The sequence below is a fragment of the Octodon degus genome, unplaced genomic scaffold (genome assembly GCF_000260255.1).
Source record: "Octodon degus isolate 3935 unplaced genomic scaffold, OctDeg1.0 scaffold00243, whole genome shotgun sequence".
In the NCBI taxonomy this organism is placed as follows: Eukaryota; Metazoa; Chordata; class Mammalia; order Rodentia; family Octodontidae; genus Octodon; species Octodon degus.
The window spans coordinates 1261033-1275611 of NW_004524819.1; the positions used below are offsets into that span (position 1 = coordinate 1261033).

Consider the following 14579-nt stretch of genomic DNA (forward strand, 5'->3'; position numbering starts at 1 on the left):
AGAGAGAGAGAGACTGACTTTATAAAGCCTTATAACTTAGAGCCATTTAGTTAAGAGAGTGTTCCTCTAGCCAAGCAAGACCTATGATCCCGATGTTGTTCTTAGTAAAATAAATGTGATCTGACTGAGAAGAGCATCTATTGCTTCTCACACTCATGTTTAAGTGAAGAGATGTGGGAAGCTAGCATTTCTCAAAAGCATCGTGTGGTACTTGGTTTGCCAGTTAACCTATAAGCCTCAGTTCAGGTTGATTCCCCATACAAAGTAAGTGTAATTGTCCCCACATTTATTATTACAGTACTGAGGATCAAATCCACTGCTTCTCCAATGCTAAGCGAACATGGCCAGTCAACCAAGTCCCTAGCTCTGTATTTTATTTTATTTCATTTTATGTCAAGTACTGGAGATTGAACTCAGGGCCTTTGCACTGAGTGATATCCTCTTCCCTTTTTAAATATTTTTTTTTAATTTTGAGACAGAATCTCACTAAGTTGCTAAGTTGCCCAGGCTGAGCCCCAACTTGTTATTCTCTTCCCTCATCATTTATTATTTATTTCTTTGCATGCTAAGGATTGAACCTAGGCCCTTACACCTGCTAAGCTAGTATTGTACCACTATGCTACACTTACAGCCCTTATACCCATCTCATAGAAGAGAAAAATAAGGCTCCAGGTCACATTTCCAAGGCTTCTTGAAAAATGGAATTGGATTATGTATGTTCCTTATTATCTGTGAAACAAAGCAGTGGAGTACATAGTGTAGTTTTTCAGTTCTGTCTGAAGAAAAACTTTTGGTTATTTTGGCAAAATTTAAAAATCAAATATAACCTAAATAGCCATACTAGTAAATGAGAATACCCTACCATTGTTGACATTTAAAATGTTTTTAAACTTTAAGAGTAACCCAACATAAATCTAATTACATGATATGTATAAAAATAGGATGAGAAATATAAACCTGAGTTCAAGGAAATATACTAAGTGGTTAAGAGCAGTAACTTCTGGATGGCGGGATATGACTTTACTATTCTTCTGAAAAACAGAAGAGTATAATTTTTCTCATTTCTATATTTTTAGTTTTTACAATAAAATACTGATTTTATTAGGAAAAGTAAACATTTTGCGATTTCAAGAGATAACTTTTCAGTTGTGTAAAATTTTCAACACTATAAAAAAGTTCTACTTCCAGAAAATTTTGAGCAGGTCAGTGTCTTCTTAATAAAGATTAAAAAAATACAGGCAGCCTCTTTCCACTGCCAAAGATGCATAATTTTAGAGCTGAGATACACAAAATATGGTTCCAAGTCTCTTACCTTCTAGATAAAATGTAAAGCAATTTCTTCTTGTATATTAGTATGATATGATATCTTACTGGAATTTCTTTTTGCTGATAGATTTTATTTGAAGTCTAAGACATCTGTTTTACCAAAGATCACAATGATTTTCCCCAAAAGACAGAAAGGAGGTTTTACCCCTTATCATTCGTTTTGGTAATGTTTGGGGATAGTTTAGCTGCATTTAACCTTGGGTGAGTACCACCCAAATATGTATGCTTTGTACAAAGATCATTACTTTTGAGTTCACCCAGGATTATGGCCCAGTTAAATTGCATTGTAGAGCTAGAGATTAAGCTTGGTGGTGGAGTACTTGCCTAGTATGCCAGAAGCCTGAGTTCTATTCCCAGTACCTCAAAAACCAAACCAAAAAATACTAAAACATTGCAATACATTATACTAATCATTATGGACTAAGCACGACTAACTGCAATTACCTTGTCTCTGTTTCTTCTTTCTTTTAGTGAAATATATGGAGAGCATCTTGTTTCGTTTATATCTTTTTTATTTATATCTTATATATGTTCAGTTTTATATTTAAGTCTGTGACTAGGTTGTATGATCGTTTCCACATAAGGCTGACTTTGAATACGAACTTTGGCTAAAGCCTTGAATTTATTTTATTGTAATTTTAAGGAAAATCTTATTTTGAATTATAATAAATGTCCTGGAACATCGGAGGAGGATGAATATTTCTCATCAAAAATTTAAATTGTTCTGTTTATCATTCTTATATAATTAATGTTAATTTTCATAAATTATTTGAGAAAAAGAACATACAAATTTGGGTACAAGTCCAGGAATTCCCTTTATTTTTAATACTAGTATTAAGGGAAAATGTGTGAAAAATCTGGATTTTTAAAATACAGGCTAAGAATTTCCAAAAGTCTTTATACACAATTGCAAAGTTATGCACAATAGTATTTTTCTCCATAGTGAACTTTCAAGGCAATTTAAAATAAAATAGTATAGAGAGCCTTTATTTAATTTCAAAGTGCTTTTACGTAGTGTTTAGTTCCATCCACTGTAAAAACTCTGTGAGCTCTTATTATCTTATTTTTACAGTCCTGGAATTGAGGCTTAGAGAGATTAAGAAAGTGGCTTTTCAAAGGTCTCAAAGCTCTTGCTTTTTATCCAATTTTGTTTTTTTGTAGCCTCCTAGAGCATGAGTGTCATATGAAGATAACATAGTTTATAGGAAATCATAGAATTTCTTTGGAAAAAGTATTTTTATTAGGGTCTCTAATATCACAGGTTATTTATGCCTATACTAACATACATGGTTATAATTAAGAAACAAAGTTTTAAAATTATGCTTGAAAATGGGAGAATGATACTTGCAAATAAGATAAAGTAAAAAAAAAACATGTCAAACTACTACTGAGTATCTATAACAGAGGTCGGAGAACTGTAATCTATTCACTAAATAGCCCAACTGCTTGTTTTTATAAATAAAATTTTATTGAAACACAATAATAGTGATTCATTTAGAGATTATAACTGCTTTAGTACTATAAAGGCAGTGTTGGGAAATTGTAACAGAACATGGTATATAAAGGCTAAACTATTTACTTTCTGTAAATGCAAAAATTTTTTTCACTCCTGGTCTGCATGCTTTCTTAGGTTTTTCTTTTTTCCTTCTGGTCTCCTCTGGGCTCATTTCATCTTGGTCTCTTCTCTCCTTTTTCTTCTCTCCCCTCTACTCTCCTTTTCTTCTTGGTGCTGGGGATGGAAACCAGGCTTTTGTATATGCTATGCATTCTGCCACTGAGCTGTATCCCCAGCCCACACCTTGAAAAATTTTCATGAAAATTTGTTTACTGCTTTATTTAGTATTTAGTTTTGGTTTTTCTGAGACAGAGTCTTGCTATGCAGTTTAGGCTGGCTGCGAGCTCACTTTGTAGTCCAGGCTGGTCTCAAAATTGCAGTGATCCTCCTGCCCCAGCCTCCCGAGTTCTGGGATTACATGCCATCACGCCTGGCTTTTGTTGCTTTATTTAGACAGCCTTGCAAACAAAACTATAAGAAAACAGATGCCTCAAAACAGATCTGAAGTAGTTATATATGTTTTACATAATTTCAAATATATGGTACTAATTTGCTTCTTTTCTTACCAGTGCTGGTGGGAAGTCTTGGGGTTATTCACAGATTTATTAAACCTTTACTACATATCAAACTGCTAAGGCAAGTATGGTATGTAGGAAAACAATAGATTGTAAGAAAGTTCACTTAAGTTTTAGAGGCAGCTATGCAATTAGGTTCATTCCAGGGTCTTTTTTTCATTTCCATTTACTTGTCAGTGAAGTTTCATTTTTTGTTGTTGTTTACGATTTTATGAATGCTTCTAGTCTCACACAGTTCGTACAGTTCCCTCCTCAACATCAAGACAATTGCATTCTTTTCCAAATTCTTGTTTCATTAATTCAATTCTTAGCATGAACTAGTATTTCATTTATTTGCTTGTTTTGGTATTTGAAAGCTTAGAGCTTGGTTTTATGTCAGTAAAGCATTTTTTCGCTGTTGTTGAAATGACAGTAAAGGAGAAAACAGAAATACCCAGTGAAGAAAATAAAACCTCTGGTTTAACTACCTAAAGGGAATAATTCTTAATATTTTTGTTGTATATCCTTGCTAATATTTTGTGATGATATGTTTGTAAACTCAGGGAAAATGAGCCATGATGTTCAATGTTTACTGATTTGTGTAATATATTTATCTCTGAGTCTGGTCAAGCTTGACAACTGGCTTACAGATTTCCTATTATATACTTGGCTGTCCTTAGCTGGTAACAGCAGCTCAGATATTCTGTTGTTTGTATTTGTGTGCATGTGTGTGTGTGTGTGTGTGTGTGTGCACGCACACGCACTCATGCATGTGTGATTTTTTTCACAACAATAAGGGATTTCCTCTCAGATATGTCTAGCTTTTGTCTTTCTTGAGCTACACTGAATGAAGAAGAGTTGTCTTGGGACATATATTGTTTGTGTATAAAAATTTCCTTTTTTTATTTTGTAGAACATTGAAAAAAGAGGGCAAGAAGACTGCTACTTGGAAATGTCTAATATATGCTATTGTAACTTACTTTTTCATTTACCAAATATGGTGAAAAATATTTTTAGTTTATTTTTGGTGTTGAGGATTGAATTCAGGACCTCATACATGCTATGCAGGTGTTCTATCACTGAGTTGGTATTTTTATAATAGAAGATGTACTTCTAAGCATAAATTTCAGGAGTGCATATTTCATTGTTTGAGCACAGTAGATTTATTTAGTTGTTGTTTCACTGACTTAAAGGGACTTTAGAATAGTTCCATAATTTTCTTATTACAGGTAATGTTATTCAAATTATTGCAGTGGACTTTCGAGATAATATGTGAGAAAATATTTTATTAACTAAAATGTCCTTGTATTCCTCAAAATATTTGCTATTAAGTGCAACAATATTCATCACAAATTTGAGAATAAAGGCAATTGTCTGTTTATTATGTAGGCCTTACCTATGGTTAAATAATATGAGTGGGTAGGCATCATTCAGTTCTCAGTCACAAATTTGAGGTACTAGGAATTGAACTCAGGACCTTGTACTTGCCACAAATTTGAGTTTTGGACAAACTGTGCTTGAACTCCTGACCTGAATTTCATTAATATTATTTTCTGCTGAATAAATTTATCAATGCTGTTTTACATGCTTCCATGAAATACTGTATATTAAATCATTCTTGAGTCCACCAAGCAAAAGGTAGTGGACTTACCCCACCTCACACTTGCACACACACTACTGCATGATTTCTTTCTTCCAGGAGCAAATGAACACAAATAATAATCACAATTATGTCCACTTTGTACTTAACCAAAAAGGTTTCTTTTCTTGCATTGGTGTGGTTTTGTTTTATTATTTTAAGTTATAAGTATAATCTCATTGCCAAAGTTGCCTCACTGTGAGTTTAAAATTAACAATATTCAGTAAAGTACCACGTATGAAATGACAGCATTATAATAGCAGCATTATAAGGTTAGCAGTGTTATAAGGTTAGCATCATTATAAGGTTGTTATGAAAGTTTGTGTTTCAGAGAAAAAAAACCTTCAATAATTTTTCAATTGAATTTGTAAGTACTTTTCTTATACCTTCAGAAAACTTATTTTGTTTCTAGCCTTTCATTAGGAAAAATTTTGGCTATACAAAAGACAATTTGAAAGAATTCTACAGTGAATGCCCAAGTACCCTACATCTATATTGCATAATTGACATTTTTTACATGCATATCCATCAATCTGTGTGTGTGTGTGTGTGTGTGTGTGTGTGTGTGCGTTACTTCAAAGTAAATCACAGGCATTAGTACCCTTTCTCATTCAGTATCCATATCATTACTTAGAGAGAAAATACCAATTTAGAGGCCAGATACTCTCTCTTATGGACGTTAAGGCTCTATCCCTAGAAGAGGTTTAGAAATCCATAAATAAGATGTATTTGTAAGGTATTTGGGCATAACTAACTTTAGCTCTGCCTCATAAAAGCTTATGAGGACAATGAAATAGGTAATATGTTATGGTCTTCCAATGTAATGCCAAATGACAGGCTGCTCTGTGCTGGGAAATCTCCCAACCACACCTCCTGGTTTAACTAGGATTGTCAATATATTTGCCTTTAGTGTCACCTTTTTGATTTGCACCCAGTTCTCATCTGTGTGATGGAAAGTGTGAAGACCAAGAACTTAGAACTCATCCTTGGCATGAATGACATAGAGGGATGACTCCAGTCCAGAATACCCAAGTCAAGGCTTTGAGAGTCAGGCTTAATAGAAGCAAGATGACTCAGAAAAGGGAGAATCCTGCCTACCTCTAATAATTATGACTTGCTGATTTTTTCAGGTGTTTTGAGGCCTTGTACATCTACTGTCAGTCAAACCATGATGAAGAACCTTACGTCAGCATCACTAAGAAGCGGCAGATACCAAAAAATGGCCTATCAGAGGAGATCGAGAAGGAGGTGGGCCAGGCAGAAGGCAAGCTAATCACCCACCGGTCTGCATTCAGCCGGGCATCGGTAATCCAGGCTTTCCTGGGCTCGGCCCCCCAAATGACCCTGCAGCTGTATATAAGTGTCTTGCAGCAACAAGTCACTTTGGGCAGAGGTATGTATATTTTTATTTTTGTTTGCATTTTTCGGCCTTAAAATGTGGAGTAAAACATACAGTTTATTTTGTTTCAAATGAGATGTATCCATATGTGCATTCCATCTGAGGTCTGTATCCCAATTACTAAGCTCATATTTTACTGAGTTAAAATTATATCATTCATGTTGCTTATGAATCTGCATTTTGTGCAGGGCCCAAAAAGGAAAGTTCAGCTATATTCTACTGTGAATCAGCTGAGGTGGCTTAAAGTTGTAGGGCTAGAATACCTCAAGGCTCAGTGACTCACATGGTTCGTTGCAGTGATGTCTTGATGCTGGCTGTTTGGGGGAATCTCAGTTCTCCATTTGTTTTCTATGTGGAGTAGTTTGAATTTCCTTACAGAATCGTGACTACTTCCAAGGGTGAATTTCTTCAGAGCAGGAGAATGCCAGATGAAGAGCATATGGCCTTTTGTGATCCAACCTTGAGGGTTATGGATCATTACTTCTCTTGCCTTCTTTTTGGTGATGTAGTCACAAAGTCCTGCTCTAATTCAAGGAAACTGAAGGGAGGTAAGCTCTAACTCTTACTGGGGGATGTAGAATTGTGGATGTTTAGGACCAAAAATTCCACTGTGGCCATTTTTAGAACAGGCAATTTGCAGCTGAAACTACAGCTGCAAAAGGCTGGTGGACTTGGGATTTCACCTATCTCTTTGAGTGATAGTTCTAAAATAGCTGAGACAGTTGATTATAAGAACTTTGTAGTGAATGATGTAGCAAGCTCACGATTCTGCCTAATTAAAGCTCTAATAGATATATTAGAATATTTCATTTTTAAGTGAACACAACTTTCTAACCTTTGAGCTGTTCTCATGTTGTCAAATTGAGAGCAGAGTTTGGTTAATCCATTTTTCCATAAAAACTTCCTTTTGCATTGGACATAGGTGAAAAGACTTCAACTATGAAAGATAATAACTATTCCCAATATTAAGACTATATATAAGGGAAAACCAGGCACTCTGGCAAGTGCCTAGTTCCACCCCTTCCAAACAGTTATTCATATTACCAGATATATGCATGCAAAATTGGAAGAAAGAAAAAAGAAATATATAAGAAATTAAGAGGAGAAGAAGGAGAAACAGTTGAAAAAAGGACACTTAAAAATACTCTTAAATAACTCCATGGTTTTTATGTTCATCTATCTGTAGTTTAAACTGCATGGTAAAATGTTTTAAATCAGGGTAGGATCACATGACACTTGCATATCTGAATCGTCTCCCTTCTCTAGGTTACCTCTAATTCTTAAAATATTAGAGTTTAAGTAGAGTTCTTGAACCTTAGTAGATTAATATTTATATGAAAGCACCTCCCACAACCTCTGGTAGACAACATATGAAAATTACCGTAACACCTTTATTCTTTAAGGACTTATAATAGAAAAGGGTACTGGCCTAGGTAAGTCTACTCTAGCTCCAGTTTATGTACATTTCCCAGTTTGTTGCTTTTCCAAGTGTCAGAGACACAGTAATGAAGTAAAGGAAGTGATAGCCTGTTTGATTTTTATAACTAGATACATCTTTCTCAAGTTTTTGATAGTGAAGAATGCCTTCTGGGCTTCATTTAGAGATGGCTGTTTTTTGTAAATAAAGTTTTACTATAACACAGCCATACCTTTTTATTCACATATTGCCTGTGACTGTTTGGGGGCCATAATGGCAGGATTGCAGCAGATAACATAAAGGTCACAAAGCCTGAAATATTTATTCTCTTACTCCTTGCACTGAAAGTTTGCCAACCATTGTAGTTTTTTTAGACAGAATTCCATTCATAAAGATAAAAGTTGTCTTACAAAATGTCAGTATCAAAAGTGGTATCTGAGATTTCTCCAATAACTTGGAGAAATAAGTCTTGTGAGTCAAATGATAAATTAAATAGGCAGGCAAAAACAAAGTGGGGATTATTTTGTTAGAGATATGGCAGCTATTTATGCAGATTTTGTCCATACCCAGTTTGCCCCTTAATGTATCTGAGGAAAAAATCTCTCACCTGTAGGGAAAAACTCTTGTAAGTGGAATATGGACTAGGGCAGTGGTGATGAACCTATGGCACATGTGCCACAGCAGGCTGTTTGTATCATTAAATACTCTAAAAGGTTCACCATCACTGGATTAGGGAGTGTTAAAGAGGCAAATGTTGGAAGGGTCTATTTTATAGTTAGGAATGTATTTGATGCATGGGGCAAACCACTGATGACAGGATTATACAACCTGAAGTTTATTTCATTAACTTAAAAAAACCAGAAGTAGGCAGTTGCAGGCACTGTTTCAATAGTGCCAGCCTTGATATACCTGAAAATTTATTGGTGTTTTGCTTGGATTTCCACTTCAGTCTCAACCATCATAACTGCATTCAAGGCAGGAATAAAGACTTAAGATGGAAGGGAAATTGTCTTTCTGCTTTTATTGATAAATATAACTCCCAGAAATCTCCCCAGTACTTTGAGTATCACTGACAAGTCATACAATAATCTAGCTTCTGGGTTTCTTGGGAAGCCAGAAATACAGTGATGGCCATCCATGACTTAGACCCTCATCAGACTTCTCTGATGATTTTTAGTTACCTAGGGCCTCATGAAATATATGGTTTACCGGGACTCTATACTTCTCCTGTGTGCTCTGGATCTGTGCTTGCTGAGCAAACATGGATGAATTTGGCACTGGCAATTTGCCTTGAGGGAAGTGAAGGTAAAAACAGTTATGCAGCCCCTGGAGAATTTTTAAATTGTTACATAACACATAAAACATATACTTTATCATCAAAAATATTCACTTCAGGGGCTGGGGAGATAGCTCAGTGGAATAAGTGCAAGGTCCTGAGTTCAATCTCTGGTACTGCAAATAAACAAAAAGCAAAACCAAAAACAAAACAGTTCAGTAGCTTTTAGTATATTTACATTCATACCATCATCACTACTAGCTAATTATAGTGCATTTTTATTGCACCAAGAGGAAATCTGCAGAAAGATATAAACTAATAAATTACTGATTAGCAGTCAGTCCCCATTTCCTCATTTTCCTTGCACCTAGGTCCTGGCAACCACTTCTCTATTTTCTATTTCTGTGGATTTTCATATTTCATATTTTACATAAATGGATCATACATTAGAATGTTATCTCATAGTCAATGAATAAGCGACAATGTATCTATGAGCGAGCTAGCTTGCTTGCTTGCTTGCTTTCTTTCTTTCTTTCTTTCTTTCTTTCTTTCTTTCTTTCTTTCTTTCTTTCTTTCTTTCTTTTGCAATACTGAGGATTGAACTGCTTATACTACTGAGCTGTCTCCCAGGGCCCACTATGAGCTTTAGTATTAGGTGAGTTTGTTCATATTGAGACTCCATGAGTTAGTCTGATCTCAGCAGGGACTTGGTCAAGTCACTGAAACTCGGAGAATATGTTGGTGGGAAGCTCAGATGAAGACACTATGGTTGTTCTGCTCTGGGATGTCCCTGCAGCCTTTAATTTGACTTGCCTAGACCTCACAATGCCCTTCTTGCTTCTATTATAGTGTTAATGTTGGTGGTAATGATTATTCCATGCATACTTGCTTTGTGCTAGCCAGGCATCATAGAATTTAATTTCCATGGTGTCCCTGCAATATTCTCTTTATCTTACTAAGGAGGGAAATTGTAATCATAGTTTACCAGAGGAGTCAAGATTTGAGGTTGTATTTGTGTGATTTCATTCATGGATGCAATCAATTTTATGTTCTATGTTTCAGATTCCATCCTGATATGAGAATAAAGTGGTATTAGGTGGGTTGGCCCCTGTCATCTTAGAATAGACAGAAATGGAATAAATGATCAATCATATGTTTATTTTATTTAAAATAAGTCCTATAAGCAGCTACTGTGAGGGAATCTAATCCAGTCTTAGAGATGAGGCAAAAAATTATAGAAAGTAGGTATATGTTGAAAACTAGTATGTGAGGGGCCGGGGAGATGGCTCAGTGGAACAAGCGCTTCGCTGGCAAGTGCAAGGGTCTGAGTTCAATCCCCGGTTCTGCCAAAACAAACAAAAAAAAACCTTAAAAGAAAACTAGTATGTGAGATGGAGAAGGCAGGTAAAGAAAAAGCAGGAAAAATCATCCCAGCATTTCAAGCTTTACCCCTGAGGCAGTGGAAAGGCATTGGTAAGTTTTAAGCAACACAGTGTCATGATCAGATTTAATTTTGGAAACTAATGACTCTGGAAAATAATTGGATAGTAGTGAGGGGAAAGATAGGGAGCTCAGTTGCTAAGTGACAGTCATAATGACTTGAACTGAAATATAGTGGATTGGCAGGGATGTTAGGGATGTGAAAGCAGAAGGACTGAGATGAGTAATTGCATATGAAGAAGGTGAGGCAGCGAAAATGTCAGGAGTGGTTCCCAAGTTTTGGATATGAACAGCTGCAGGTACGGATTCCCATTAATATTGGTGGACAATATCAAGGAGAAAGGGCAGGCGTATTATTTTGCTTTCAGATTCAGACTTAAAAAATAAAGGTTCTATGTAGCTTACAGGAGAAAAAGAAACATGTTGAACTAAGCTTAACAGAAAATATAAAGAAGAGACAGACAAATATTGACAAGGCATATTGAAATGAATATGTAAATGAAGGTAAAACTGGTTTTGCTGCAACATTAGAGGGTGGACCACTGAGCCACTGTTTTATTTTAAACATTGAGCATATCTGTCTGTGATGTACAATTTACAAAGGGATTTCACAAGGCTCACAGTCAATGTAAGGGTAGAATCAGAGGACCTAGAGTGGTAGGACACAGGAAAATGTTCCATGGAAAAATAATTTTTCCTAGCTTTTATCCTTGTCCTCTCTTTGTTGTTTAATTCTTAAATTCTCACTTTCCTTTTAATTGTATTATACCTTTCTATTTTTTTTTCTTTTGAGTTCTTACACTAGGGAGACTTACAATATTTGTTATATAGGTCTTGCTTTATCTTGGTCTTAACCATCCACTAGAAAAGTATAAAAACGAAGTATAAAAAGTAAAGCCATATTAATATGCTGAGCTGTAAAAGGCTCAAGTCAACAACTTCTGACATTGCCAGTCCTACAGATAACCCACTACTATTATGGACTACTGGATAATATTGGATTATTTTGCTAATTCATGCACCTACAATATTTAAATGCCAGTGGAATACCCATCTGACAAAACTAAACAAAAAAGGGATACAAATGAATGCACATTTTGTATCTGTATATTCAAAATAGTTAGGATAGATATACAGCTGCATTCTCTTAATTCAATGAATAAAGAGATTTGTTCTAATAGTGTCTGTGGACAGGATAGCATGTCTGCATCTTGTACAATGAATAACCACTAGGACAACAATATGCAATGTATTAATTATTGTAACTGTCCTACTAACCTGTTTTGAAATTGTCTCATTGTTATTTGTTTCTCAATAATACTAATAAATTTTTTTCTAGAATATTAAACTTAAATAGAAATTCCTCAATAATTGTCTGTCATTTTAGTAGCTTTTTATCACAAACATTTCTAAACCAGCTCTGATCAGCAGTCAGAAAATTAGGTCTGGTGTTTGGATGATTGCTAAGTTTTGGGACCGTTGACTATGTCAGTCACCCACTGTAGCACCTTGGGGAGAGACAGAGTGTCATGCAGAGGAGGGAAACGGGGAGATAGACACAAGCTAAGTCATACTCTTGTTTCCTCTCTGCTTACAGCTGTTGTACTCAGAGCTTATGATAGAAAAGATTTAATACAGGACACATGATTTATAGGATTATTTTATTTTACCCAAAGAGTCAAATGCAAAAGAATGCAGGAGATCTGTCTGCACACTAGAGACCCAAAGAATCCAGCTGAGGGCATGGATGCCATGGCAGTGTCCTGTACTGGTCCAGCTGAAAACCTAGAGATCATGGCAATGATGTCCACCAGTCCAACTGGAGGCCTGGTGTCACATATTACCATTCAGTTTACCTCTTTATGCACAATCCTTAGGTGGAACTTGTATACCCAGAATCAGGCTGATTCTTTTCATCTGGATGTTACAAAATGACTATTAGGGAATTCACTACATGCTCTCTCTACCTCTGTGGAAACAGAAGGACCTGGTTTAGCCTTTGTCTAATTTACAGGAGTGTCCCAAGAACAAAGGGAGTAAGATTAGGTTGGGCTACTGCTCTTTGGAAGATGTGTTTGCAGAAATCTAAGAAACCATTCTGGTCACACAATTCCCACTGAACCATGTTTTCATAGACAGTTCATTGCCGAGTTATGACTCTTTGTAGAGCCTTGGAGCACTTCATCTTTTCCTCTTCCACTCATTGAAGTATCAATCAGGGCTCTCCTTATAAGACTGTAGATAGAAGACCATCTTCAGTTGATTATATGGCAGGCACAACATCATCTCCTCTCTGCTGTGAAGGATGTTCATGACAGGGCCTGGGTTTTTCCATTTCAGTATCCAGGAAAAGCTGTGCCAGAGAGTTAGTTTTTAATACTCAGATATTGATTTGGTTAAATAACTTTCTGATATTTGAAATCTGTTTGTATCCCTAATGACTATGGCTTATTGTACTCCAAACTATAGCCCTCTGGATTCTTCCCAGCACTGCATTGCAGAATAATTCATTCACAGCACGAGAAGGCTCAATAGATGGGTTAACTTTATCAGGTGAGCAGTTCTTTGTAGTCTGTGTGTAGTTGACACTAGTGGTCACTGTGTGGAGCCAGGTTTTCTGGGCTCTCTTAGGTTCTGTTTGGTGTTCAGAGTAGTTTGAAGGCTGAAGTTGAATGCATCCCTTCAGGCAAGCACTTTGGAAAGTTCAGGGGCTGAAAAGACCAGCAGGGACTTTGCAGTTCCTTTCTGCATTGTGCTCAGCTGTGCTTGTGGGTTTCTTATGAAAGATGTGGGCCACAACCAGTATATCATCAGCTTGATCCAGCACCCTGACAGATGTCCCTTTGACATCCATAAGGAACCTGTATGCGAAAGGGAGAGGGTAGAATGATAATTGCTGCCATTGGTGATGCATGAGCCCACCCAAGTTTAGGCCTTTTGTGTCTCTCTGAAAGGCAGGAAAGGGAGATCTTGAGGAAGAATTTCCTCTAGCTTGGACCCTATGAAGAGGGCACCATTAGTGACCAGTACTCTGTTGAGAGAGCAAATCCTACCAAGTGAGAAAGGAGAGGTTCACAACCAGGTCTGTGATCACTCCAGTGTCAGTTTTTGTCAAGGTGTGGCCAAAGTGAGATAGCCTCTTTACAAAGGGCCTTTGAGGCCCAAAAATTAGATTCAAGAATAATGAGGCCTGGGACCAGGGATACATTTTAGTGGCTTAAGCACCTGCCTGGAAAACTCAAGGTCTTGAGTTCAATACCTGTTACCAGAAAAAAAAAAAAAAGAAAGAAAGAAAGAAAGAAGAAAAATGAGTCCTTCTACTAACCTCGATTATATCATTTCCTAACCTACACATTACAATATGGAAACTTATTACTGAATCTGCACAGCAGATAGGCTTACCGGGCCTAAACAGACATCTTTAAAGAAAATAAATGGCCAGCAGTTAAAAATCAAGAACATTTTATTTGAAATTCTTGATATCTCTACTTTCTTAAAAAATTAAAATGAGTATACACATGTTTACAGTCAATAAACAAGGATAACTTCTGTTTCCTTAAGACTGGGCCTCTGATTTGTCACAGTCCTCACTGTTGACCTGTCCCATATCTGACCCACTTCCCTCTTTTTTAGTAATCGTTCATCCACTATAGGTAATTAAATTTATTATTCCCACCATAAATTCATTCTAGGTTCATAATCTTCTGAAAGTTCCATCTTATTTATTGAGTAGTGTAATGCTTCTCAAATTACCTGTGGAATAGTGTCAGTATTAGAAAATTTAGTTTTCATTTTCTATTTCATTGCGAACTGCTATGTGGTCATGTTAATAGTTTTCAGCTCATATTTGTCATTTCCAATCTGAGGTCTTCTATATCTTTCTGCAGCTGTTTTATTTCAGAAGCGGTTGATTCATTACTTTCAGCTGTGTGATTTCCAATTTTTTCTGTGTTAGTGTCCTCTGCACTTGTTA

General features: G+C 36.1%; 1 protein-coding gene across 1 annotated transcript in view; it reads left to right on the forward strand.

Moving 5' to 3' along the window:
• Nucleotides 1-14579, forward strand: part of Xk (X-linked Kx blood group) — an 85766-nt gene that overhangs the window by 1764 nt on the left and 69423 nt on the right. Inside the window, exon 2 of the mRNA XM_004645913.2 lies at nucleotides 6205-6467. Within this exon, the coding sequence (XP_004645970.1) occupies nucleotides 6205-6467 (263 nt within the window). The remainder of the gene's footprint in view (nucleotides 1-6204; nucleotides 6468-14579) is intronic.